General features: G+C 47.3%; 1 protein-coding gene across 3 annotated transcripts in view; it reads left to right on the top strand.

Annotated features, from left to right (window-relative positions):
- BEND4 (BEN domain containing 4) overlaps positions 1-21,188 on the top strand; it is a 56,726-nt gene extending 35,538 nt beyond the window's left edge. Inside the window, exons 3-6 of one of the 3 annotated variants that reach the window (XM_068137627.1) lie at positions 3,124-3,215; positions 10,649-10,889; positions 14,144-14,335; positions 21,134-21,188. In XM_068137627.1, the coding sequence (XP_067993728.1) occupies positions 3,124-3,215; positions 10,649-10,889; positions 14,144-14,335; positions 21,134-21,153 (545 nt within the window). In that variant the 3' untranslated portion in view covers positions 21,154-21,188. Of the gene's footprint in view, positions 1-3,123; positions 3,216-10,648; positions 10,890-14,143; positions 19,621-21,133 lie in introns of those variants that run through there. The other 2 variants (XM_068137626.1, XM_068137628.1) reach the window with 2 other exon arrangements.
- The last annotated feature ends 3,690 nt before the right edge of the window (positions 21,189-24,878 follow it).

Below are 24,878 nucleotides of genomic sequence, written 5' to 3'. Positions count from 1 at the left end.
GGCAGTGTCATTGTGTAGTAGCTACACTACCGAGGCACTGCCTTGGTCTAGCAATAAGCACTGAAGTCAGTGGAGATGTAAACCAGGTACCAGGTGGCCAAGAAGGCCAATGGCATCCTGGCCTGCATCAGGAAGAGTGTGGCCAGCAGGAGCAGGGAGGTCATTCTGCCCCTGTACTCAGCACTGGTTAGGCCACACCTTGAGTCCTGTGTCCAGTTCTGGGCTCCTCAGTGTAGGAAAGATGTTGAGTTGCTGGAATGTGTCCAGAGAAGGGCAACAAAGCTGGGGAGGGGTTTGGAGCACAGCCCTGTGAGGAGAGGCTGAGGGAGCTGGGGTTGCTTAGCCTGGAGAAGAGGAGGCTCAGGGGAGACCTTATTGCTCTCTACAAGTACCTGAAGGGAGGTTGTAGCCAGGTGGGGGTTGGTCTCTTCTCTCAGGCAACCAGCACCAGAACAAGAGGACACAGTCTCAAGCTGTGCCAGGGAAAGTTTAGGCTGGATGTTATTAAGAAGTTCTTCCCAGCAAGAGAGATTGGCCATTGGAATGTGCTGCCCAGGGAGGTGGTGGAGTCACCATCCCTGGAAGTGTTTAGGAAGAGCCTGGATGAGGCCCTTGGAGCCATGGTTTAGTTGATTAGATAGTGTTGGGTGTTAGGTAATAGGTTGGACTGGATGATCTCTGCGGTTTTTCCAACCTGGTTGATTCAATTCTGTGATTCTATGAAATACCTAACACCATATTTACATGGGAAGGAATCCAAGAAATGTTTTATTCTTTGTATGGTTTGGATTGTTTGCATTTATTTACAGATGGTTGGTTGATATTGTTGGATGATGATGGTGATGATGATGATTATTATTACGGCTGACCTAATTTGTGTTTGTAATCATAGTATCGTAGTATCAGTCAGGGTTGGAAGGGACCACAAGGATCAGCTAGTTCCAATCCCCCTGCCATGGGCAGGGACACCCCACACTAGATCAGGCTGGCCAGAGCCTCAGCCAGCCTGGGCTTAAACACCTCCAGGGACAGGGCCTCAACCACCTCCCTGGACAACCCATTCCAGGGCTTCACCACTCTCATGGTGAAGAACTTCCTCCTCACATCCAGCCTGAATCTCCCCACCTCCAGCTTCATTCCATTCCCCCTAGTTCTATCACTACCTGAGATCCTGAGAAGTCCTTCCCCAGCCTTCCTGTAGGCCTGCTATGGCAAAGTGTGATCTATGCAATTAAACAGGTGTAAAATGGGTCACTTTGGATTTTTAGGGAGAAGTCAGAGTGGGGTGAAATGACAGAGGGTTTTATTATTCATATCAGACCCTTTGCATGACCTGCTGCATTTAGACTGCACTGGTTAGGCCACACCTCGAGTCCTGTGTCCAGTTCTGGGCCCCTCAGTTTAGGAAGGAGGTTGACTTGCTGGAACGAGTCCAGAGAAGGGCAACGAAGTTGGTGAGGGGTTTGGAACACAGTCCTGTGAGGAGAGGCTGTGGGAGCTGGGGCTGCTTAGCCTGGAGAAGAGGAGACTGAGGGGTGACCTTATCACTCTCTACAACTACCTGAAGGGAGGTTGTAGACAGGCAGAGGTTGGTCTCTTCTCCCAGGCAGCCAGTACCAGAACAAGAGGACACAGTCTCAGGGTGCGCCAGGGGAGGTTCAGGTTGGATGTTAATAAGAAGTTCTTCATAGAAAGAGAGATTGCCCGTTGGAATGGGCTGCCTGGGGAGGTGGTGGAGTCGCTGTCATTGGAGGTGTTCAGAAGGAGACTTGATGGGGTGCTTGGTGCCGTGGGTTAGTTGTTTAGGTGGGTTGGATTGGTTGATAGGTTGGACGCCATGATCTTGAAGGTCTCTTCCAACCTGGTTTGGTTTATTGTTTATTGTTTGTTTATTTATGTAACACCACTTTTGCCTTTACTCTGTGCAAAGCAAACTCTTTACCAAAGGTGGTGTGCACCCTGGCTGCCTAGCCAAGGGGCAATGCTGCTGCACAGTGTGACTGTCCAGGAGGGAGTGCAAAATACCTGTAAATCCCACTTTGAGACATTCTCAGTGCTTCCAGGGCTTGCTTTTCAGATTGCCAGCTTAAGACAAAGCTCCAAAGCACCGTGTTTTTCCAGGTGTAAAGGCTGAATGCCAAGAAATAATCAAAAAGCCAAGGAACACTGAAATATCCTTTATGTGCTTTTAGCTGAAACTGAGATTATCTCTGAATATTTTCCAACAAAACAACAACTCCTTACAAAAATGTGAGAGTGGAGGAGGGACCTTGAGGAGGCTGCTTACTTAGGCTGGCATGAATCGGTGGTAACGGTGGGTTAATATCTGTTTAATTCTCCTACAGTGTTTCAGGCTCAGGAGAAAAGCACTGTATCTCAAAAATACTCCAGAGTTAATCAGGGATGTGGTAGCATCTGCTTAAGAGAGACCCATAATTGAATCATCCCTAATTAACCTATCACCTCAGCAGAAGGGAATAGGATGTTGATACCGCCGCTGCGATGGATGAGAGGGATGGCAGTGGGAAGCAGGGAGGGGGCAGGGTAAGGGAAAGAGGAATAAAGCAATTTGCTTAACACCTAGTTTTGTAACAAATTTGGGAGGAGGGAGGTAAAAGAAATTAAAGTGCATGAATCATTAAATCTGCTCGGTGTGGTTAATCAGACTGCAGTTTCAAAAACATTTAAGCATATTTACATGGTAATCAGTGCATGATTTAAGGCCAAGGGATGCTTTCTCCTTGGCAGGGTTTGGGTTGTTCACAGTATTTACAGACTACTGCTTTTATTTATGTTTTGCCCTTACTATCCCTACTGCTGATGTCATTTGTGTGTGTAAGAATAATCACCATTCCAAGCCAGGAGTGGTGGAAAACAAGCCCACAAAGCCTAGTGGGCAGACAATGAAAGCAGTGTCAGGGATCTCAGCACAGGAGCTGCGACAATCAGTCGTGGCTGTGTGGAAGGAGATGCCTGCACAGATCAAAATGAGCAGCATTTCCCCTCCAGAATAAACCTCAGCCCTGCAAAAGAGATCCTGAAGAACGCTGCTTGATTTAATGTTGTTGTTCTGTTGTGTGCTAAGCTAGCTAATGTACAGTAATTGCAATTTGTCTCATGCAGTGCCCTGCCAGACTGTGTTAGATTATTTGAAGACTGTACTTCAGCACCACAACCAGCTCATGGTACCACAGCCAGCAGACCATCCGACTGAGGTGAAGTGAAGACCACCTACATCTCTTTCTGTTTTGACAGTCCTTTGCAAACATGTAGGCAAATGCACCACTTGGTACAGGAAGAATATATTTAGTAGTAAGAAGGTGTGAAATCTATTATTACACTGTCATTCTTAGGTACAGTAACCCCTCCCCCACACACATGGAGGAGACTCATCACTGCTGTGATCTAGGGGGACTTTTCTGAGCAGCACATAACTCACTCCATTGGCACCATATCATAGTATCATAGTATCATATCATAGTATCAGTCAGGGTTGGAAGGGACCACAAGGATCATCTAGTTCCAACCCCCTTGCCATGGGCAGGGACACCCCACACTAGATCAGGCTGGCCACAGCCTCATCCAGCCTGGGCTTAAACACCTCCAGGGACAGGGCCTCGACCACCTCCCTGGACAACCCATTCCAGGGCTTCACCGCTCTCATGGGGAAGAACCTCCTCCTCACATCTAGCCTGAATCTCCCCACCTCCAGCTTCATTCCATTCCCCTTAGTCCTATCACTACCTGAGATCCTGAGAAGTCCTTCCCCAGCCTTCCTGTAGGCCCCCTTCAGATACTGGAAGGCCACAATTAGGTCACCTCGGAGCCTTCTCTTCTGCAGACTGAACAGCCCCAACTCCTTCAGTCTGCCCTCATAGGAGAGGTGCTCCAGCCCTCTGATCATCCTTGTGGCCCTTCTCTGGACACCTTCCAGCACCTCCATATCCCTCTTGTAATAGGGGCTCCAGGACTGGACACAGTACTCCAGGTGGGGTCTCACCAGGGCTGAGTAGAGGGGGAGGATCGCCTCCCTCGACCTGCTGGCCACACTTCTCCTGATGCAGCCCAGGATGTGATTGGCTGCACATGCCTTGCTTTGGGTAGTTTTTCCCTCACCTTCCCGTGGGAGCATCATTTTTCTGGGTAGAATTAAAGCTGGGAGTAGCCTGGTGAAAACTAGCTGGGTGCTTGATGGTGACCAGAGGGGCTGCAGCCTGTGCACGGAGTTACCAACCTGCTGTGCGTATGGACCACAGGCACAGTTAGTGTAGCTCTAATGCAACCCCGAGGTGGTTTAACACCAAAACACACATTTCCTCCAGTTTGCAGACCCAAAATCAGACTTCTGCAAGGCTTTGGAGTGCTCTTGCTTTTCAGAAAGCATTCCAAACAAAATGTGGAATGTTGTCAGTTTTATACTTGATGAGGAGATTTGGGATCGTTCTAATTGTGTTCTGGTTACAAGTGCTGCAGTGATGAAGCAGAGAATTTTAAGCCCTGCCCTTCTCTGGAAGGTAGATGTATGGATTTATCTGTCAGCTCTAGTGTAATTCATGTTAATTTTGCTCCAATGTGTTTCTATCCAGACTTGTCAAGAAATGCCCCAAATGAAGTGGGTTTGTTGAGGCTTTCCTAGTCTAGCCTGTGTTTGAAGCTTTTGCTGTGCATGTTTCCAAGTGTAGTATGTGCCACCACCCATTATTCCCACAAACAAAACCAGGATAGGGAAGGCTTGGGCCTTGCCTGACCTCCTTTTGCACACAGGTGATGCATTGTGCAATCACAGAACATCAGAGGTCCACACTGAACAAGTTCCACTGAAGCTGCTGTGCAGCAGTTCAGGTTGTGCATCACTTTGCTCCTCCATTCAGTTTTACCCTCTGCAAACTGATGCATACATAGCTCTGTATTTATAGATATCATTAGCTGTCATCACTCAAATATAGCCCAAACATTCCTTTGCCTTTTTTACTCTTCCAAGCTTTTTAGCTCAACTTAACATTTTTAAGCAGTGGTAAAACTGAGGCTATTCTCTAGCATCCCACACGGAGCAAGCCTGTCATGATGTGACAGTTTTGAGTCAATTAAACACATAGATGCTAATCTTTTATTCATAAGCTTAATCATGTACAAATACAAGCATGAGTGCATTTGTACTTTGGCTCTTTCTTCAGGGTCTGCTTATTTCATTTCTGGAAGGCTTTCTGTTTGTTTTAGTTTAATGAGTGCTGGACACACCAAGCCACATCATCTGTTTACCAAGAATCTTTTGCCCAGGAGTGCTTTACTTTTTCAGAGGAAGGAATGGGAGTGTAGCTGCAGCAGTAACCCAGCAATTTAACAGAGTAGCATAACACTGTGTCATGCCTGTGGAGAAGAATGAGGGGATGTATCCTAAATTTCAAGGGCAATGAGAAAGAAGTAAAATAAAATTGAGGCTGAGGAGATTACACAAAATGCATTTCTCCCTCCTCAGTTAATAGTAATGGCAGCTCTCAGGAAATGGAGATGCTGGGTTTGCCTGCATCCTCTTTCCATCAGTGCAATACACTTAAACACAGAGGTAGCTTCTAGGGTAGCTTGCTGCTTAGCAAAGCCACATAGGAGCATCCATTCCTCACACACATGTGCAAGCCTGGAGCTTTACACTGGGCCATTACAGGCTTGCATGGCATTGCTCTTTGCTGCCAGGGCAAAGGCAGTGCCCACAGACAGCTGCAGATTGTACTTTGCACTGGCAGCAGGAAGGAGGGTCCTTGCCTCACTCATATTTTCAAAGAGTGGGGGGAAACAAATGTTTCTGAAACCTAAGGTAGGAAAATCCTTCACTTTATATCAAAAGGATGCAGAGCTAGCTGCTGAAAGAATGAAGTGCCAACACAGGGATCAGGTGGTCCCTGTGTGTTACCTCTGTGGTGGAGCAAGCCAAGGAAATACTAGTGGCAGCTCCTCGAGGTAGTGTTCACAGTTGCTTCAGTGTAATAGCTTTCCATGCTGCCTCTCCTGCTCTCCCTCCTTCCCCAGCTCTTTCACCACATCAGCAGATGGAAGGTAATGTTCATTCCACAGCAGAGCTCCTCAGACATTACTGTCTTCCCAGGGACATGTGTACCTGGCAAAAATAAAAGCAGCTTCCTGTTTCATGAGTAGGAGCAGGGAGGAGTTGCCCCTGGCTCTTTTTCAATGCTGGGAGGAAATAAGTGAACCACTAAGAAAAAAAGGCTCAAATGATAAATAATAAAGTCATTTTAGCATGGCCAGCAGATGGAGAGAGCTGATTCTGCCACTTTGCTCTGATGAGACCTTACCTGGAGTACAGCTCTGGAGACCTCAATACAGGAAGGACATGGACCTGATGGAGCAGGTCCAGAAAATGATCAGGGGTTTGGAGCACCTCTGCTACAGAGACAGGCTGAGGGAGCTGGGGGTGTCCAGTTCTGGGCCCCTCAATTGGAGAAGGACATTGAGACTCTTGCATGTGTCCAGGGAAGGGCAACAAGGCTGGGGGGAGGCCTCGAGCACAGCCCTGTGAGGAGAGGCTGAGGGAGCTGGGGTTGCTTAGCCTGCAGAAGAGGAGGCTCAGGGGAGACCTTATTGCTCTCTACAACTACCTGAAGGGAGGTGGTAGACAGGAGGGGATTGGTCTCTTCTCCCAGCACCAGAACAAGAGGACACAGTCTCGAGCTGTGCCAGGGGAAGTTTAGGTTTGAGGTGAGGAGAAAGTTCTTCACTGAGAGAGTTGTTAGCCATTGGAATGTGCTGCCCAGGGAGGTGGTGGAGTCACCATCCCTGGAGGTGTTCAGGAGGGGACTGGACGTGGCACTTGGTGCCATGGTTTAGTAGTCAGGAGGTGTTGGGTGACAGGTTGGACTTGATGATTTTTGAGGTCTTTCCCAACCTTGTTGATTCTATGATTCTCTGAAAAGCAAAGGCTCTGGGGAGACCTAATAACAACCTTCCAGTACCTGAAGTGGGCTGACGAGAAGGATGGAGAGAGACTGTTTGCAAAGGCCTGGAGTGATAGGAGAAGGGGCAATGGCTTCAGACTAGAGCAGAGTAGATTTAGATTGCATGTTAGGAATAAGTTCTTTACTATGAGGGTGGTGGAACTCTAGAACAGGTTGCCTAAGGGCCCCATCCATGGAGATGCTCAACAGGGAGGGCTCTGGGCAACCTGATCTGGGTGAGGATGCCCCTGCTGACTGCAGAGGGGGTCAGACCTTTGGAGGCCCCTTCCAACCCAGACTGTTCTATGATTCTGTGATAACAGAGCTGGACTGTACATGAAGGATCTCCTTTAAGGATTACAAGCTTGAATTTACAAGCTTCAGGGAGAATGAAGATTTGAGATGTTTGGGAAGAGGGGAGGGTCCCCTCAAGCAAAATCCATCTATTCCTTTCGATTTTGTCTTCCTCTGCAGCATTTTGGATTTGCTTGTAGCTGTCTTTGCCAGCAATTTGCACTGGGGTGAACAACTAGCAGACAGTCATGTAGGCTCAGCTCCCAGGGACACTAAACCCCTGGGAGGCGGTGGTACCCTAAATCATACTGATTCTCTAAAGACCTGAGGAGGAATTTCAGGTAGACAGCAAAACCCCAAAGATATGCTCCCAAGCTGTTTCCCAGGCTACTGTAACATTTAAAAGCAGGCAAAGGGTAGTCCTTAAAATAATTTCCAGGGATCAACTTTGTAACAGTTGCCCACAAGTGGCTGGTTGCCTCTGTTCAGCCTCAGACCCTGGTTTCTCTGGTTCACAGTGAGCTCGTCAGTGAGATGCCCATCAACAGCAATGAAGAGACTTAACTGTAGTTAGTGATCTGTCTCTGACTCAATTTATAACTGGGGAAATCTTGTATCATCTACAATATTTGGAAGTATCTACTGGGTTTGGTGCTGATGTGTCCAGTTCTGGGCCCCTCAGTTTAGGAAAGATGTTGAGTTGCTGGAAGGTGTCCAGAGAAGGGCAGCAAAGCTGGGGAGTGGGTTGGAGCCCTATGAGGAGAGACTGAGGGAGCTGGGGTTGCTTAGCCTGGAACAAAGGAGGCTCAGGGGAGACCTTCTTGCTGTCTACAACTACCTGAAGGGAGGTTGTAGCCAGGTGGGGGTTGGTCTCTTTCCCCAGGCAACCAGCTCCAGCACAAGAGGACACAGTCTCAAGCTGTGCCAGGGGAGGTTTAGGCTGGATGTTAGGAAGAAGTTCTTCACAGAAAGAGAGATTGGCCATTGGGATGTGCTGCCCAGGGAGGTGGTGGAGTCACCATCACTGGAGGTGTTTGAAAAGAGACTGGATGAGGCACTTAGTGCCATGGTTTAGTTGATTAGATAGTGTTGGATGATAGGTTGGACTTGATCTCTAAGGTCTTTTCCAACCTGGTTAATTCGTATTCTCTTTTCTCTCTTCTCTTCTCTCTTCTCTTCTCTCTTCTCTTCTCTTCTCTTCTCTTCTCTTCTCTTCTCTTCTCTTCTCTTCTCTTCTCTTCTCTTCTCTTCTCTTCTCTTCTCTTCTCTTCTCTTCTCTTCTCTTCTCTTCTCCCTTCCCTTCCCTTCCCTTCCCTTCCCTTCCCTTCCCTTCCCTTCCCTTCCCTTCCCTTCCCTTCCCTTCCCTTCCCTTCCCTTCCCTTCCCTTCCCTTCCCTTCCCTTCCCTTCCCTTCCCTTCCCTTCCCTTCCCTTCCCTTCCCTTCCCTTCCCTTCCCTTCCCTTCCCTTCCCTTCCCTTCCCTTCCCTTCCCTTCCCTTCTCCTAAGCTGGGGGCCTTATGAACACTGTAGTAATTATGCCTCCAGCTTGGTGTGTTTTAATAAAGAGGTGTAGCTGTAACAGTGAATGAGTCTCTAGAAGGGGGTGGTTTAATTTTTAGGGCACTGCAATTACTTCAAGTACATTAACAGGCCCATCTTCCCTTCACTGGGTGATCCTGAGCAGCAGCATTTGGTGGGCAGCGAGCATTAGGTACAATTGAGGTACAATTGACCCAAAGAGGGCTTATAAATGTTGTGTGGATTTCAGGAACCTCCATAATTAGTCCCCTAGCATTCATTTTAGGGGTGGAATATTGGAAGCACAACAATTCCAAAGGTTAAAAGCAACATTTCTTCCTAGCTGACACGGTGGCATTTCTGGAAAGCTATAATTTGAGTTAATACAGCATTCATTAATAATAATGAAGCTTTTAGTGTTCATAGCTCCTTTATTTATTTTCTTTACATTTTTCACAGTAACAGAACTGCTGTCAAGTTTCAGGGGTGTTCTACAGAGGCAATAAATTTCTTGTAAAAATAGACCAAAAGAGTCACCTCTGAAGCAAACTGTCAGGTGCAGTGAAGTGAGCCATTTGATCACGCTCTTCAAAGCCCCCCTTTTATGCATTTTAAGAGATTAAGAAGAAAGGTTACACTTAAATAGTGTGCTCAGTCACTGATTCTTAACTCTTTTTAGCCTGCTTGTTAAAGTGGAAATGATCAATAGCCACCTCTCACACTGTAATCCCTTGTACCTCACCAAATTCCAGGTCTAGAAAATGGAGGTGTGTAGACATGGCACTTCTGGACATGGTGTAATGACCATGGTGGTGTTAGGTGGATGATAGAACAGCTTAGGTTGGAAGGGACCTTAGACATCATCTACTCCAACTTCCCCACCTCAGGCAGGGACACCTCTCACCTGGACAAGCTGCTCAAGGCCTCATCCAGCCTGGCCTTGAACACCCCCAGGGAGGAGACATCCACAGCCTCCCTGGGTAACCTGTTCCAGAGCCTCACCATCCTGCTACTGAAGAACTTCTTCCTAAGATCCAGTCTAACCCTGCTCTCCCTCAGCTTCAAACCATTCCCCCTTGTCCTATTGCAAGACACCCTTGTGAAGAATCCCTCTGCAGCCTTCCTGTAGGATCCTTTCAGATACTGGAAGGCAGCTATAAGGCCCCTGGTGGGGGGGCCTTCTCTGGGCTGCACAACTGCAGCTCCCACAGTGTATCCTCACAGCAGAGCTGTTCCATTCCTGGGATCATCTTTGTGGCCCTGCTCTGGTCTTACAGAATACAGAGTCACAAAATTAACCAGGTTGGAAAAGACCTTTGAGATCATCGAGTCCAACCTATCACCCAACACCATCTCATCCACTAAACCATGGCACCAAGTGCCTCATCCAGTCTCCTTTTAAACACTCCCAGGGATGGTGACTCCACCATCACTTAATCCATGACTTACTCCAACAGCTCTGTGTCCTTCTTACGCTGGGGACACCAGAGCTGGACGTGGTATTCGAGGTGGGGGGGTCTCAGAAGAGCAGAGCAAAGGGGCAGAATCACCTCTCTCGCCCTGCCGGTTGGACCCGGTGATCTTAGGGGGTGGTTGGACTTGATGATCTTAGTGGTCTTATCCAACCAGAGCCCTTCTATGATTCCCTGAAATGCAATTCTACAATTCCTCCTTCTCAGTGAGAGCAATTGCCTGTTCAGCTGGGGATGTGTCTCGCTGTCAGTGTCACAGCTGGTTCAGAAGCGTGGGGTGGTTGGCGTCGTCGTTGGCCTTTTTTTTATTGCAACTGACATCTTTGTTTGTTTGCCTTGTAAAATAAGCCCTGGAAATATTTCACTGGTTTGTGTTTTTGTTGTTGGTTTGTTGGTTTTTTGGTTGTTTTTTTTCCAGGGGAGCAAGCAGCTGCTGAACAACTACCCTGTCTACATCACTAGTAAACAGTGGGATGAGGCTGTAAATTCTTCCAAGAAAGACGGACGGCGGCTCCTTCGCTATCTCATCAGATTTGTTTTCACAACCGATGAGCTTAAGTACTCATGCGGCCTTGGGAAAAGGAAAAGGTCAGTGCAGTCAGGAGAGACAGGTCCTGAAAGACGTCCTCTGGATCCAGTAAAAGTAACATGTCTCAGAGGTACTGCATCTTTTCGCTCAGTGTCCACCATATGTGATCTCATTTCACCACATTGGCTCTGGCTCTGTAGAAGCGGTTGGCTTGACAGTTTGCAGAACTAGGAGGGGGTTGCACAGGCAGGTGACAAGCAGCCAGAAACCCTCCTCTTGGGGTTTTTTGTTTCTTTGTTTGTTTGGTTTTATACATACATACATACAAACATACCTGTATGTATGTATTCTATATGTGCTTGGGGGAAGGGAGGGGAAATAAAAAGCAGGGTTGCTGATTTGAAGAGAGGAGACAAGTTGCAAGGGCACATGACACTAGTGAAACAGCAAAGAAGGGAAATCAGTCCTGATTACACCCTCCTACAATAAATTAACAGCTGATAAACAGCAAAATCCACCAAAAGAACAGTGATAGCCTAATGTGAGGTAAGCATTTGGCACTCAAGGCCATGGTGCATCATTGGAGTTACAAGCCAACCCTAGTTTCAGAACAGGTTTGAACATTCTGAACATCTACAGGTTAGCTGCAGACAAAAGGGTATACAGATGTCAAGGGTTTAACTCCATTTTTTTGCAGTACTGCTGCAACATTGACTGAAAAAAGCTTTAAGGGAACAACTTTCAGCCTGAAAAGGAGGAGGAGTTTTGCAAGCGTATCACAGTGCCAGACAGTGAAGGTATTGGAGGGTATTGAAGGGTCCAGACTGAGAAGAATTGTCTGTTGTGACAGTTGATGCTGGAATTGCTCCAAAGTACTGGGCATTCACAATGAGAAGGACTTCATAAAGCCCAGTTAAAGACATGATTCTAGCATCAGCATCCTGCATTTTAGAAATACAGATGCTTATAAGTTCTTTACTGCAGTCCTAGTTAGCTTTATAGTATTTCTGTGAGCTTTTACAGGGAATTTTGGTTGAACTCACTTCTAGAGTATTGTACTCATCAATGCAGTGTGAAAAGCTGTGTTTTAGTCAGTCAGTGACAAAAATACCTTTAGGCATCCAAGTGGAGTCCAGAGTGGTTATATACATCAGGCAGAGCCTCCTCACATCTGGAGTAGAAGAGTCCAACAAGGCCAAGTAGATAAGAGTTGTAGCTGGGGTACATTGATGTAAACAGGTAATGAACTCAGGTTTTACATACAGCCAAAGAGGTAGGCAAAGAGGTTCCTTTTTTCCTTCTGCTACATGATACTTTACCAGAGCTTAAACTTTATCAGAGCTTAACAGAAGGGCTTGTCCATTGCACACCATGCTGCAGAGAGGGAGACTCAGGGTCCCAGAAGTTCTCCTGGAAACTGAAGGCCAAATAGAAGTGCATTCACTACTTTATGAGTGACTTTGAATTTCACCTACTAATTTATATGCCAGCAGAGTGTCAATACCCTTTTCTTTCCCTTTCTTCCCCCTGCCTCCCACCAAGACTAACAGTAAATCCACCTTGTAGGTGGGCTTATGCTCATGGCCACTCACCTTTTTGGGGGGCTGGGCACACAGAATTTGTGGAACTCTCCTTGGGAAAAAGGAGAAAGGCAAATTTCCCTAATGTTCAGGAGCTTGAAGAGGAAGTCAAAACATCCAGTATCTAAAGACCAGTTAAGGAAACAGAGTAGACAGCTCTCCCTTTGGGCTTTTGTGTGGGGGTGACCTGACAGCTTCCTCTGGTGCCAGAGGCTGGCCACCAGCTCCTACCTCTTTGCAAGCCAAGGTAACCGAGCGTCTGACTAATTCCCAGCATGTCCAATTCCGCCTCCCCACCACAGCAGGGAGTACAAACTGCACTCAGAGTAGTTTAAACATCTATAAATGCTGTTAATAATATTCTTGCAACTGCCTGACCTCCAGAACCAGCTTTAAAAACCGCCTCCAGCGTCACTGCTTTGTGTGGCAACCATTTCTCTGAGAGAAACACCAGTTTGTGGAGCCCCACCTGCACCTAACTAGGTAGGAATCACTGCTGCCTGTGCGGATTGCTAGGGAAATGAATCTGAAACCAGGACAGCTCTCACTTTTGCAGACAGGCTGCTGCAGGAGCTGTGCAAAAAGCACGTCCTAATTGTCCAGGAGATGAGATAGCTGGCAGGCAGGGGGAACTCCTGTAAAAGCACAGCGTTCCCCGGGCTCGGGATGTGGTGACAGTAATGAAGTTACCTGATGCCACTTAACGGTGCTGCTGGCTTGTCAACAGCAGAAAAATGGAATTTAAAGAGATCCTGGGACACACAATACTGCATGAGGGAATGACTAATGTCACAGAATAAATAAGCAGCTCAGCTTCCACAGGAGGTGCAGTGCCTCCCATAAACCTGACAAGGTGCCCTCCCGTTTAAAATCCTGTTTGGACGTTTCAGAGCCCACGTGCGCCTATTCCAGCTATGCCTAGCAGTTTGCAGCTCCAGAATTGGTAAAGCACCTCCTGCAAGTTTAGCAGATTGCATGGCAAAGAATCTATAAAAAAAAAAATCAAGAGAATTACAAGCAGTGTATAATCATCACATACAAATAGCTGTAGGTGGAAGCAGCAGCTTCTTAAAGAGCCAAATGATGCTGCCGTTACGATTCCTTTTCTCTGGCACAGAAAAAAAACCCTTGCAAGGCTTCCCAAATTAGCCCTCTCCTCTCATTTAGCTATTTCTAAGGCCAATTTTAGACTCTGAAAAAGAGATGGCAGATTCAGGAAGATGGAAAGAGCAGGACCGAAAATGATAGATACTCCAAAAGCAGGCAGGAGCCCCGACCTGAACCCAGGGTGGTGACGTTTTCGAGCCGGCTGTGGGCTGCCTGCTGCAGCCTGCAGGCGTTGAAGCAGCCAGCAGAGGGAGGTCACAAAGAGCCACGAGAGTCATCACCTGAAGGTACAAATGCACAACAGGTTTCCAAGGAAGTGCAGCAGGGCTCCTGTTAACTTTCACAGGTACTGCCTACACTGAAGCACAAGCCTTCCCTTCAGACCAGCCCCTTTGTGTTTCCACAAGAAGGGCTTTTCTCCAGGTCCCACACTTGACACCAGTAGCTGAGGTACGACAACAAACACTGCATGTGGAGAAACACACACTTGTGCAGAAGTAAAGCAGGTCCAAGTGGCATTATCATGGCATCCCCCATCAGGCTTAACTTCTGCTTCAGCAGAGCAGTAACGCCCCCCTCCCCCTGCCCCCTCCCCCCTGCCGCCCCCTTTCTTATTTCCCCTGAGCTTTTTGCCAGCTGGGCGGTGAGGGGTGCTGCACAGGAGAGTTGTTTTCTACCCTTGCCTGTTCTCCTGCAGAGTTCATTAGGATGCACTGTACTTCCAACCCGGACTGGTGGATGCCCTCTGAAGAGCAGATCAACAAGGTGTTCAGCGACGCCGTGGGGCACGCCCGCCAGGGCCGCGCCGTGGGGACTTTCCTGCACAACGGCAACTCCTACTACGAGGGGACTGACCAGCCGGGCTCACAGGACGAGGTCTTCAACAGAGGTATGCAAGATGGATCTGGGGATTGATGGCAGTGAGAAGAGCCTCGTCCTACAACAGTAGCAGCCACTTCACTTAGGAGAGACTGTTTGTGAACCGTCCTTCGCCCTGCTGTCGTTTTTGAGAGTCCAAAGCATGTCTGAACACATCCTGCAGGCATTTCAGCTTCTCCATCCTACCGTGTCCCAGTTACCAGAGAGAAATCCCATCTCAAGACCTGCTGTATGGGACTTCTCAGTGCCTATTATTTGCAAACCCTTCATAGCAAGTGCCCTTCAAAGGGGAATTGCAGTTCATTTCACCTAGCTCTAGAGGAAAGGTCATTAACAGAACCAACCACAACCAAACAAACACCATTAAAATGTGAAATGAAACAGCAGCTACTCTCTCATCTGCCTGCTGGTAACAAGCCCGGGTCTGGACTTACAGCAGCTGGGTGCTCTTTGCTTTCCCTGAGTAGGAGATGTAAGAGCAAGTCTGCAGGCTTGTAATAAACAGGGAAGTGGTCTCCCATTTCCTCACAGAAAAATAACATAAATGCTACCTTAAAACACTCCACAAGATGAAAAATTCAGGGGCTTCCTTCAGCCAACTCTGCCAGGAAATTAAGCTTCCCAGGTAGAACAGCAGCGCTCGTCAGCAGCAGCATCCTTCAAAGAGCCAGAACAGCAACAGGCACTTCTGATAGATAAAAATGGCTTTGTGTATCAGATAGACACAGTATTTATCTAGATTTCTAGGGGATTAGAGTTGATCATGGCAGTTTTCATTAAAAGAAGATGGAGAAAAAACAAATTGCCATTTCAGGAGATAGGTTTTGCTTTGTCTGTTCCTATTCTGCAGCCGTATTATGTAGCTTTAGAGGCTCCAAATTGCCTTTTCCTGGCTTTGCTTTCATTTGTGTTTTACATCCATTCCTTGAAATAGATGAGGCAGTGTGCTGCTCTTTAACAGTCAGATGCTCACTGCTGCATTCAGGAAGGGGGGGGGTGGGTAAGAAGAGCCTACTTTAACCTTCTGTTGTAAGGAAGCACAAGGTCCAGACTAAAGAGCTGTAAGAAAAAGAGTTGTGCTAGAGCAGAATTGACAATGACACATGACAGTGGAAGCAGATACCTACTTAAAAAGTAATCAGTCCACTGAAAACCTTGAATTTTAAAGTCTTAGAAGTCCATTGTCCCCTCAAATTGATGCACTCCAGAAATATGCAATGCCAAAGAAACGATGCCCTTTCCTTCCCATGTCAGGGTGTTTCCATCTTCTTGCCCTTGTCTGCTCACTCAGGCCAGTTCTGGCATCCTTCACAGCCTGAACCAGCTCTCCTTGAGGCACTGTTTCCCCACTGTCAGGTACAAGGAAGTGGTTTTTGGAAAGAAAGTTCACTTTGCTTTCAACCATCCTTAGTGCTACCTCACCAGCGTTGACTCTCCTGAAGGCTTATCTCACATTCCCCAGCTTTCCTAACCACCATGTACAGGCCACAAAAGAAGCTATTAATCACTCCTTTTCCCCTTCTCTCCTCCCTGACCTGCAGGAGGCACCCAGTCCCCTCAAAGATCAGGACAGGTCCTCTGAGGTGAAGCATTCCTCTAGCTCTGGCCTGACCACAACTAGAGGACTGAGGCAGTCCCTCAAAGATCAGGAAGGGTCCTCTGGGGTGAAGCACTCCTCTAGCTCTGGCCTGACCACAACTAGAGGACTGAGGCAGTCCCTCAAAGATCAGGAAGGGTCCTCTGGGGTGAAGCACTCCTCTAGCTCTGGCCTGACCACAACTAGAGGACCGAGGCAGTCCCTCAAAGCTCAGCTCACCCACATCAGTCATCTGTTCCCACCATCTGCCTCTCTGCCTGCAGTTGTGACCAGTCTCTCACAACCAGCATGGGGGACATCTCAGGATGTGGACTGCCCCATGCACCACCATAAGCAGGACCTCACTCAGCCAGGATATGCTTTAGGCCCTTAAACATTCAGTTCCTCTCAATTCATTTTAATTGTGATGGGTGTTTTCAAAGGAGGTCAAAAGGCACTCACTTGCCCCCCCAGAAATTTATTTTCTAAGAGTGAATTAAGCAGTTTGGTCACACTGGACCTCAGCAGGCCAAGGGGGTGGGGAGAGCATCCCTCATGACAGGCAGGAGCAGTCAGCGTCGCGTGGTGGCCTCTGGAGGAGGAAACTTGCTGTATAGAAATGCCACAGTACAGATAACCCTGTAGTAGCTCTTTCAGTGTTGAACTTCCCCTTTTTTAAAAGAAGAACTGTGCTAGAAGATGTTCCATTGCTCAGCTGGTGTTAAGTCTTGCTGGTCTGTGTTTAATGTGGTGGCACTTGCCAGAACCCCCTTGGTATAGCAACGTGTCAGAGCGTGCGAGTCAGCCTTGCCCTGTGAATTTGTCCGCGGCAGTCCGTGTCACGCTGTGTTCTTGTAAGCATTGTGATGGTTTCCTTTTCAAATGTTTTAATTGTTAGGAGGTTTAAAAATAGGAACACTTCATTTATAGCAGTCACAGAATGGAATTACTGGGCTGGACAGACCTCTTCTCCCTGAACAAGCTGAAGAGATTTGCTGAGTTAACTAGTGAGCCTAGCTCGATGTGCGTAGCGTAAAAAGCGTAGCCAGCATCCTGGAACCACTCACAATCCTTCCCTCTCGTATCCCAAATGTACAGCTTCACCCTGAAAGCCACTTTGGCACTAGAAATGGCTTTTGCAGGTTTGCACCTTTCTTTACAAACACGAGTTTTGCCCTCAGTTGCTTGTGTGCACAGGCCAGCGACACGAGGCATAGTCACAGACAGGCATTACCAGACCCCAGCTCATCTCTCTTTGTTCACATTTGGGTTTAACAGAATGGATTACAAGGACTTTGCTCAGCTGTCTTTGGTTCTAACTCCCACCATGATTTCTTGACTGCATGTCCACACCCCAGCTCATCTTTATTTGGGTTCAAAATAATGGATTACAAGGAGTTTTCTGAACTGTCTTTGGTTTTAATTCCCACTATGACTTCTTGACTCTGCATTTCCAGACCCCAGCTCATTATTGTTTTGTTCACATTTGGGCTTAAAATAATGGATTACAAGGACTTCCCTCAGCTGTCTTTGGTTCTGATTGCCACCAGGACTTCTTGACTCTGCATTACCAGATCCCAGCTCGTGTTTATTTGGGTTTAAAATAATGGTTAACAATAACTTTTTTCAGCTGTCTTTGGTTTTAATCCCCACCAGGACTTCTTGACTCTGCATTTCCAGACCCAAATTCATCCTTTTTTGTGCATATTTGGGTTTAAAATAATGGATTACAAAGACTTCCCTCAGCTGTCTTTGGTTCTGATTCCCACCATGACTTCTTGACTCTGCATTTCCAGACCCCAGATCATCTTTAGTTGGGTTTAAAATAATGGTTTTCAAGGGCTTCCCTCAGCTCTCTTTGGTTCTAATTCCCATCTGACATCTTGACTCTGCATTACCAGACCCCAGCTCATCATTGTTTTGTTCACATTTGGGTTTAAAAACATGGATTACAAGGACTTCCCTCAGCTGTCTTTGGTTCTGATTCCCACCAGGACTTCTTGACTCTGCATTACCAGACCCCAGCTCATCTTGAGTTGGGTTTAACATAATGGTTTTCAAGGACTTCCCTCAGCTGTCTTTGATTCTAATTCCCATCCTGACTTCTTGACTCTGCATTACCAGACCCCAGCTCATCTTTAGTTGGGTTTAACATAATGGTTTTCAAGGGCTTCCCTCAGCTGTCTTTGGTTCTAATTCCCATCCTAACTTCTTGACTCTGCATTTCCAGACCCCAGCTCATCACTTTTTTAATCCATATTTGGGTTTAAAATAATGGATTACACGGAATTTTCTGAGCTGTCTTTGATTCTGATTCCCACCAGGACTTCTTGACTCTGCATTACCAGACCCCAGCTCATCTTTAGTTGGGTTTAAAATAACAGATTACAAGGAGTTTTCTGAACTACCTTTGGTTCTGATTCCCACCAGGACTGCTTGACACTGCATTTCCAGACCCCAGCTCATCTTTATTTGGGTCTAAAATAATGGTTTTCAAGGGCTTCCCTCAGCTGTCTTTGGTTCTAATTCCCACCCTGACTTCTTGACTCTGCCTTTCCACACCCCAGCTCATCTTTATTTGGGTTTAAAACAACGGATTACATCGACTTCTCTCAGCTGTCTTTGGTTCCGATTCCCATCACAGCCCCTTGACTCACCCCTTTCAGCTACAATAAGAACCCCCCCAAACCTTTCAGCACAGCTTATCCCAATTAGTTTGTTGATGAGGCATTAGAAATTCACACCCATCCAAATGTCTAAATACCTGCAAGATGTTAGGTCTGACGTTCTGGGAGCTGCACTAGATAGCACATAAAGCCCTTGCCGGGCGAGATGCTCATCTTTAAGCCGCTCATGCCTTTGTCAGGCGGCGCATCCCTCCCCAGCTCTGGCTGGAGACAGCCGGCTTGCGACAGAAGGAAACTGCTATCTATCATGTCACTCCAGAAAGTCCCAGGAGGATAGAGAGATTCTTGTCTTATCCTTCCCTCCTCTTTAATCTTACTGTCATTTCTGTCTCTGCCTTCTCTCCGACTCGGCGTAGCAGCGCCGCACGCCCATCTGTGCCGACTTGCCTTCGCTAGATTTTCTATGACAAATAGTGGTGGAGAAACTGTGATCAAAAAAAAACAAAACAAAGGTGGGGGGGGGGAGGAAAACAAACAAACAGAAAACAGCAACAAGAAAGGATAAAAAAAACCCACCAACCTCTCTCCCCCCCCCCCCAAAAAAAAAAAACCACACCATTAATCCTGATATTTTTATTGTTCTGGTGTAGTTCATTCTATGAAATACTTTCTAATGATGATTGTACTGTGTAGAGTTAAGTACAGGTTAGGGATAGACCTTTACCATATATATTGTACAATAAATAAATAAATAAATGAATAAATAATGCTGATACTAATGAATAACAACACAACAAACCCCAACCATAGTGTAATATAGGCTAGTAAGGGTTTTGTGACTATTTCTATAGGGTGTGTGGCGTTGTTTTCTATGTGGCAACACACATTTCTCTGAGAGAATATAAAAAAGGTCCTAGAGAAAATTTTTTTAAGCAGTCAATAGTTTTTTAAGTGATGAAAGACATTTGGTTACCTACAGTTTACTATTTCAGGTGGTCCCCTTCTGATTTGACTATTGGTTTTGTTTACTGCATACCTCCCGAGTTTCGTTTGTTCTGTTGCATAAAAATGCACAATAAAAGTTAGTCTCTGGTTAAACTGTCTCTTTCTCTTATTACTCTCAGTAACCTCTCTCTCTCTCTGGTTAAACTGTCTCTTTCTCTTATTACTCTCTCAGTAACCTGTCTCTCTCTCTCTGGTTAGTCTCTGGTTAAACTGTCTCTTTCTCTTGCTAATTCTCTCATTAACCTGCCTCTCTCTCTCTGGTTAGTCTCTGGTTAAACTGTCTCTTTCTCTTATTACTCTCTCATTAACCTCTCTCTCTCTGGTTAAACTGTCTCTCTTACTAAGTCTCTCATTAACCTGCCTCTCTCTCTCTGATTAGTCTCTGGTTAAACTCTTTCTCTTATTAGTCTCTCATTAACCTGCCTCTCTCTCTCTCTGGTTAGTCTCTGGTTAAACCATCTCTTTCTCTTACTAAGTCTCTCATTAACCTGCCTCTCTCTCTCTCTGATTAGTCTCTGGTTAAACTCTTTCTCTTACTAGATTCTCATTAACCTGCCTCTCTCTCTCTCTGGTTAGTCTCTGGTTAAACTGTTTCTTTCTCGTACTAAGTCTCTCATTAACCTGCCTCTCTCTCTCTGATTAGTCTCTGGTTAAACTCTTTCTCTTATTAGACTCTCATTAACCTGCCTCTCTCTCTCTCTCCCTCTCTCTGGTTAGTCTCTGGTTAACCTGTCCCTCACACAGATTGCATTGGGTTGGAAGGGATCCTCAAAGGTCATCTTGTCCACCCCCCCTCACAGTGAGCAGGGACACCTCCAACTGTATCAGGCTGCCCAGGGCCACACCAAGTCTAATCTTCAATGTCTGCAGGGATGGAGCCTCAACCACATCCCTGGGCAACCTGTTCCAGTATTTTACCACTCTAACTGTAAAGAACTTCCTCCTCATGTCAAACCTACATCTACCCTGCTCCAGTTTCAAACCAATGCCTCTCATCCTATCACTATAAGCCCTTCTAAACAGTCCTTCTCCAGCCTTCCTGTAGGACCCCTTCAGATACTGTAATGTAGCTCAAAGGTCTCCTCAGAGCTTTCTCCTCTCCAGGCGGAACAGCCCCAATTCTTTCAGCCTGTTCTCATAGGAGAGGTGCTCCAGCCCTCTGATCATATGTGGCTCTCCTCTGGACCCACTCTAGCAGGTTCGTGTCTTGTCTTGTGTTGGGAGCTCCAGAGCTGGACACAGCACTCCAGGTGAGCCAGAGCAGAATAGAGGGGCAGAATCACCTCTCTCTGGTTAGCATTGGGTTAACCTCTCTCTGGTAAGTCTCTGGTTAACTTTAGAATAAACCAAACCAGGTTGGAAGAGACCTTCAAGATCATCACATCCAACCCTTCAACCAATCCAACCCACCCAAACAGCTAACCCATGGCACCAAGCACCCCATCAAGTCTCCTCCTGAACACCTCCAATGACGGCGACTCCACCACCCTCCTGGGCAGCCCATTCCAATGGGCAATCACTCTTTCTGTGTAGAACTTCTTCACTTGCTTCTCTCTCTCTGGTAAGTCTCTGGTTAACCTGTCTCTCTCTTTCTCTACAGGCATTTTAGTGTCAGTCTGACAGCCCTCACCACTGCTTCCCACTATAAATTATGTATTAAAACTTTGAGACTTAAGATGTATACAAAAGGCTAGAGGGTTGCATTTTGCATTAAATGCTTGTTTGGTAAGCAGCACCAGTGAAAGATTATGAAGAATCCAAGCATCAATGTCACAGAAATCACTTCAGCTCCAAAACACAACCCATCTATTTATGCTCTGCTGAGATAGAAAGTCTGCCCAGAGAGAAGTTCCCATCTGCAATCTTAAGACCTGGATTTTCAAGCAGTGACGTGTAAATCCCGTTTTGATTCAAAATTCAGTGATGGCTGAATGTCTGCTCTTCTCTGAAATGCTTTGGAAAATCCTGGCTCCAGATAATTTGTAGAGGAGTTACAGTGACAGACATTCACAGTGACAAACTCCTCCTGCTGGGCTGCAGAGCAGGACAGGCCCTGACCACCAGCTGGTGTCGCCCAGCAGAAACAGTGCCCAAGTATTTCCATGGTGAAACAATGCTTCTGGGGGCCTGCAGTGTTGCAGGACTGGGGGTGGGCAGGTATCTTCTACATCACAGAATGGTAGGGGTTAGTATCATAGAATCTCAGACTCGCTCAGGGTTGGAAGGGACCACAAGGATCATCTAGTTCCAACCCCCCTGCCATGGGCAGGCACACCCCACACTAGATCAGGCTGGCCAGAGCCTCAGCCAGCCTGGGCTTAAACACCTCCAGGGACAAGGCCTCAACCACCTCCCTGGACAACCCATTCCAGGGCTTCACCATTCTCATGGAAGAACCTCCTCCTCACCTCCAGCCTGAATCTCCCCACCTCCAGCTTCATTCCATTCCCCCTAGTCCTATCACTACCTGAGATCCTGAGAAGTCCTTCCCCAGCTTCTTGTAGCCCCCTTCAGATACTGGAAGGCCACAATTAGGTCACCTCAGAGCCTTCTCTTTGGGCAGGTTGTGCAGGTGTCTTCTAAATCACAGAATCACAGAATGTTAGGGGTTGGAAGGGACTTCCAGAGATCATCAAGTCCAACCCCCCTGCCAAAGCAGGATCACCTAGAGCAGGCTGCACAGGAATGCATCCAGGATGGTTTTGAAAGTCTCCAGAGAAAGAGACTCCACAACTTCTCTGGGCAGCCTGTTCCAGTGCTCTGTCACCCTCACAGTAAAGAAGTTTCTCTTCATGTTGAGGTAGAACCTCCTGTGTTCCAGCTTGTACCCATTGTTCCTTGTCCTATCACTGGGCACCACCTCAAAGAGCCTGGCACCATCTTGCCACCCACCCCTCAGGTATTTATAGACATTGATCAGATCCCTTCTCAGCCTTCTAAAGTCTAAAGAGCCCAGGTCTCTCAGTCTCACTTCCTAAGAGAGATGTTGAGGTGGTTGAGGCCCCATCCCTGGAGGTGTTTAAGCCCAGGCTGGATGAGGCTCTGGCCAGGCTGATCTAGTGTGGGGTGTCCCTGCCCATGGCAGGAGGCTTGGAACTAGATGATCCTTGTGGTCCCTTCCGACCCTGACTGATACTGTGATACTGTGTTGAAGTCCCCCAGCCATCCTCATTGCTCTCCATTCAACCCTCTCCAGTAGATCCCCGTCTACAGCTTTGAGCTCCTCAATTAATGAGAAAGAGCTATAAGGTCTCCCCTGAGCCTCCCCTTCTCCAGGCTAAACAACCCCAGCTCCCTCAGCCTCTCCTCTTAGGGCTCAGCAGGTCTCTATTCAGCCATGCCAGCCTCTTCCCTCCTCCAAAGACTCTTCAGCATCCGAAGTATAAAAGCAACTTCTTCTGCAGATGTGTGGTAGGAAGCGAACAAACACAAACCCCAACAACAAAACCCCCACCCAAACCACCAGCAGATTAATTACCTGTGTCAAGAGACACACACACACACAAAATCTGACATGAACTCACAGAACAGTGTTGGGAAAAATCCTACACCCCCTTTTGTTCTTCAAAAAAACCCACTTGAAGCTCTCCCACTCCTCTGGCAGCTGTAATTGCCACAGCCAAGGCAGCCTTTGTAGGCAAATGAAAAGAAGCAGGCTTGCTAATGACTCAGAAGTAGTTTCTCATTAGAGAAGTTAGTATTAATTTAGTTTTCCCATTTAGGAACAGGGTCAGTAGTACAGCAGAAGAAGTCTAATTAAACCTTTCAAGGATGCCTTGTAGTAACGTGAGTGGAGAAACTCAAAACAGGAGAAAAAAGTCTTCCTGCAGAAGAATGGGAGCCTGGGAGAGCCAACAACTGCACTCACTGCTGAACTGATGGGAAAAGAGAACTTTGTATGTGTCCTGAAGGGTGAGCCAAACGGAGATGTGAGCAGCAAGCATTCCTCTCACAGCTCCTTGACAGAAGGAGAGGAAACACCCAGGTTATGCTTCCCATCTACAGCATCAAGAAGACAAGGTGCTGGAATGTGTCAGAATGCAGAATCAACCAGGTTGGAAAAGATCTTTGAGATCATCAAGTCCAACCTATCACCCAACACCAGCTAATCAACTAAACCATGGCACCAGGTGCCTCATCCAGTCTCTTCCTAAACACCTCCAGTGATGGTGACTCCACCACCTCCCTGGGCAGCACATCCCAATGGCCAATCTCTCTTGCTGGGAAGAACTTCTTCCTAACATCCAGCCTAAACCTCCCTTGGTGCAGCTTGAGACTGTGTCCTCTTGTTCTGGTGCTGGTTGTGTGGGAGAAGAGACCAACCCCCACCTGGCTACAACCTCCCTTCAGGTGGCTATAGAGAGCAAGAAGGTCTCCCCTGAGTCTCCTCTTCTCCAGGCTAAGCAACCCCAGCTCCCTCAGCCTCTCCTCACAGGGCTGTGCACCCAACCCCTCCCCAGCTTTGTTCCCCTTCTCTGGACACCTTCCAGCAACTCAACATCTTTCCTAAACTGAGGGGCCCAGAACTGGACACAGGACTCAAGGTGTGGCCTAACCAGTGCTGATCACAGGGCACAATGACTTCCCTGCTCCTGCTGGCCATGCTGCTCTTGATGCAGGCCAGGATGCCATTGGCCTTCTTGGCCATCTGGGCACACTGCAGGCTCATGTTCAGACTACTATCAACCAGCACCCCCAGGTCCCTTTCTGCCTGGCTGCTCTCCAGCCACTCTGACCCCAGCCTGTAGCACTGCATGGGGTTGTCCAGAGAAGGGCAACAAAGCTGCAACAACCTATGACAGCACAAGAGGACACAGTCTCAAGCTGCACCAGGGGAGGTTCAGGCTGGATGTTAGGAAGAAGTTCTTCATAGAAAGAGAGATTGGCCATTGGAATGTGCTGCCCAGGGAGGTGGTGGAGTCACCATCACTGGAGGTGTTTAGGAAGAGACTGGATGGGGTGCTTGGTGCCATGGTTTAGTTGATTAGATGGTGTTGGGTGATGGGTTGGGCTTGATGATCTCAAGGGTCTTTTCCAACCTGGTTGGTTCTGTAATTCTAGGGCAAGACTAACCTCCAAGAAAAAGTGAAATTAACACATTCATAAGGCCACCAACTGCTCACCAGGACATCACTGCACTTCTTCCTCAGTGATCCAAAGTGTCCAATTGTTTCCCAAGCAGATGGAGCTCTTGGAACACAGACTTCAGAATTAAGTCCCCTCCACCTCAAATCCTTTTGAAACACCTGGAGACTGCTTTGTCAGAGGACTTGGAATCAATGACCTGCAGAAGCCCCTTGGGGAGCTGGACTCAATGACCTTAGAGGTCCCTTCCAACCTTTTAG

Source organism: Melanerpes formicivorus, unplaced genomic scaffold (assembly GCF_026170545.1).
Source record: "Melanerpes formicivorus ecotype bairdi unplaced genomic scaffold, bMelFor1.0.p_v2 SCAF_4, whole genome shotgun sequence".
Taxonomy (NCBI): Eukaryota; Metazoa; Chordata; class Aves; order Piciformes; family Picidae; genus Melanerpes; species Melanerpes formicivorus.
Note: the sequence above shows the minus strand (reverse complement) of the source record. Positions and strands in the feature narration are given on the sequence as shown.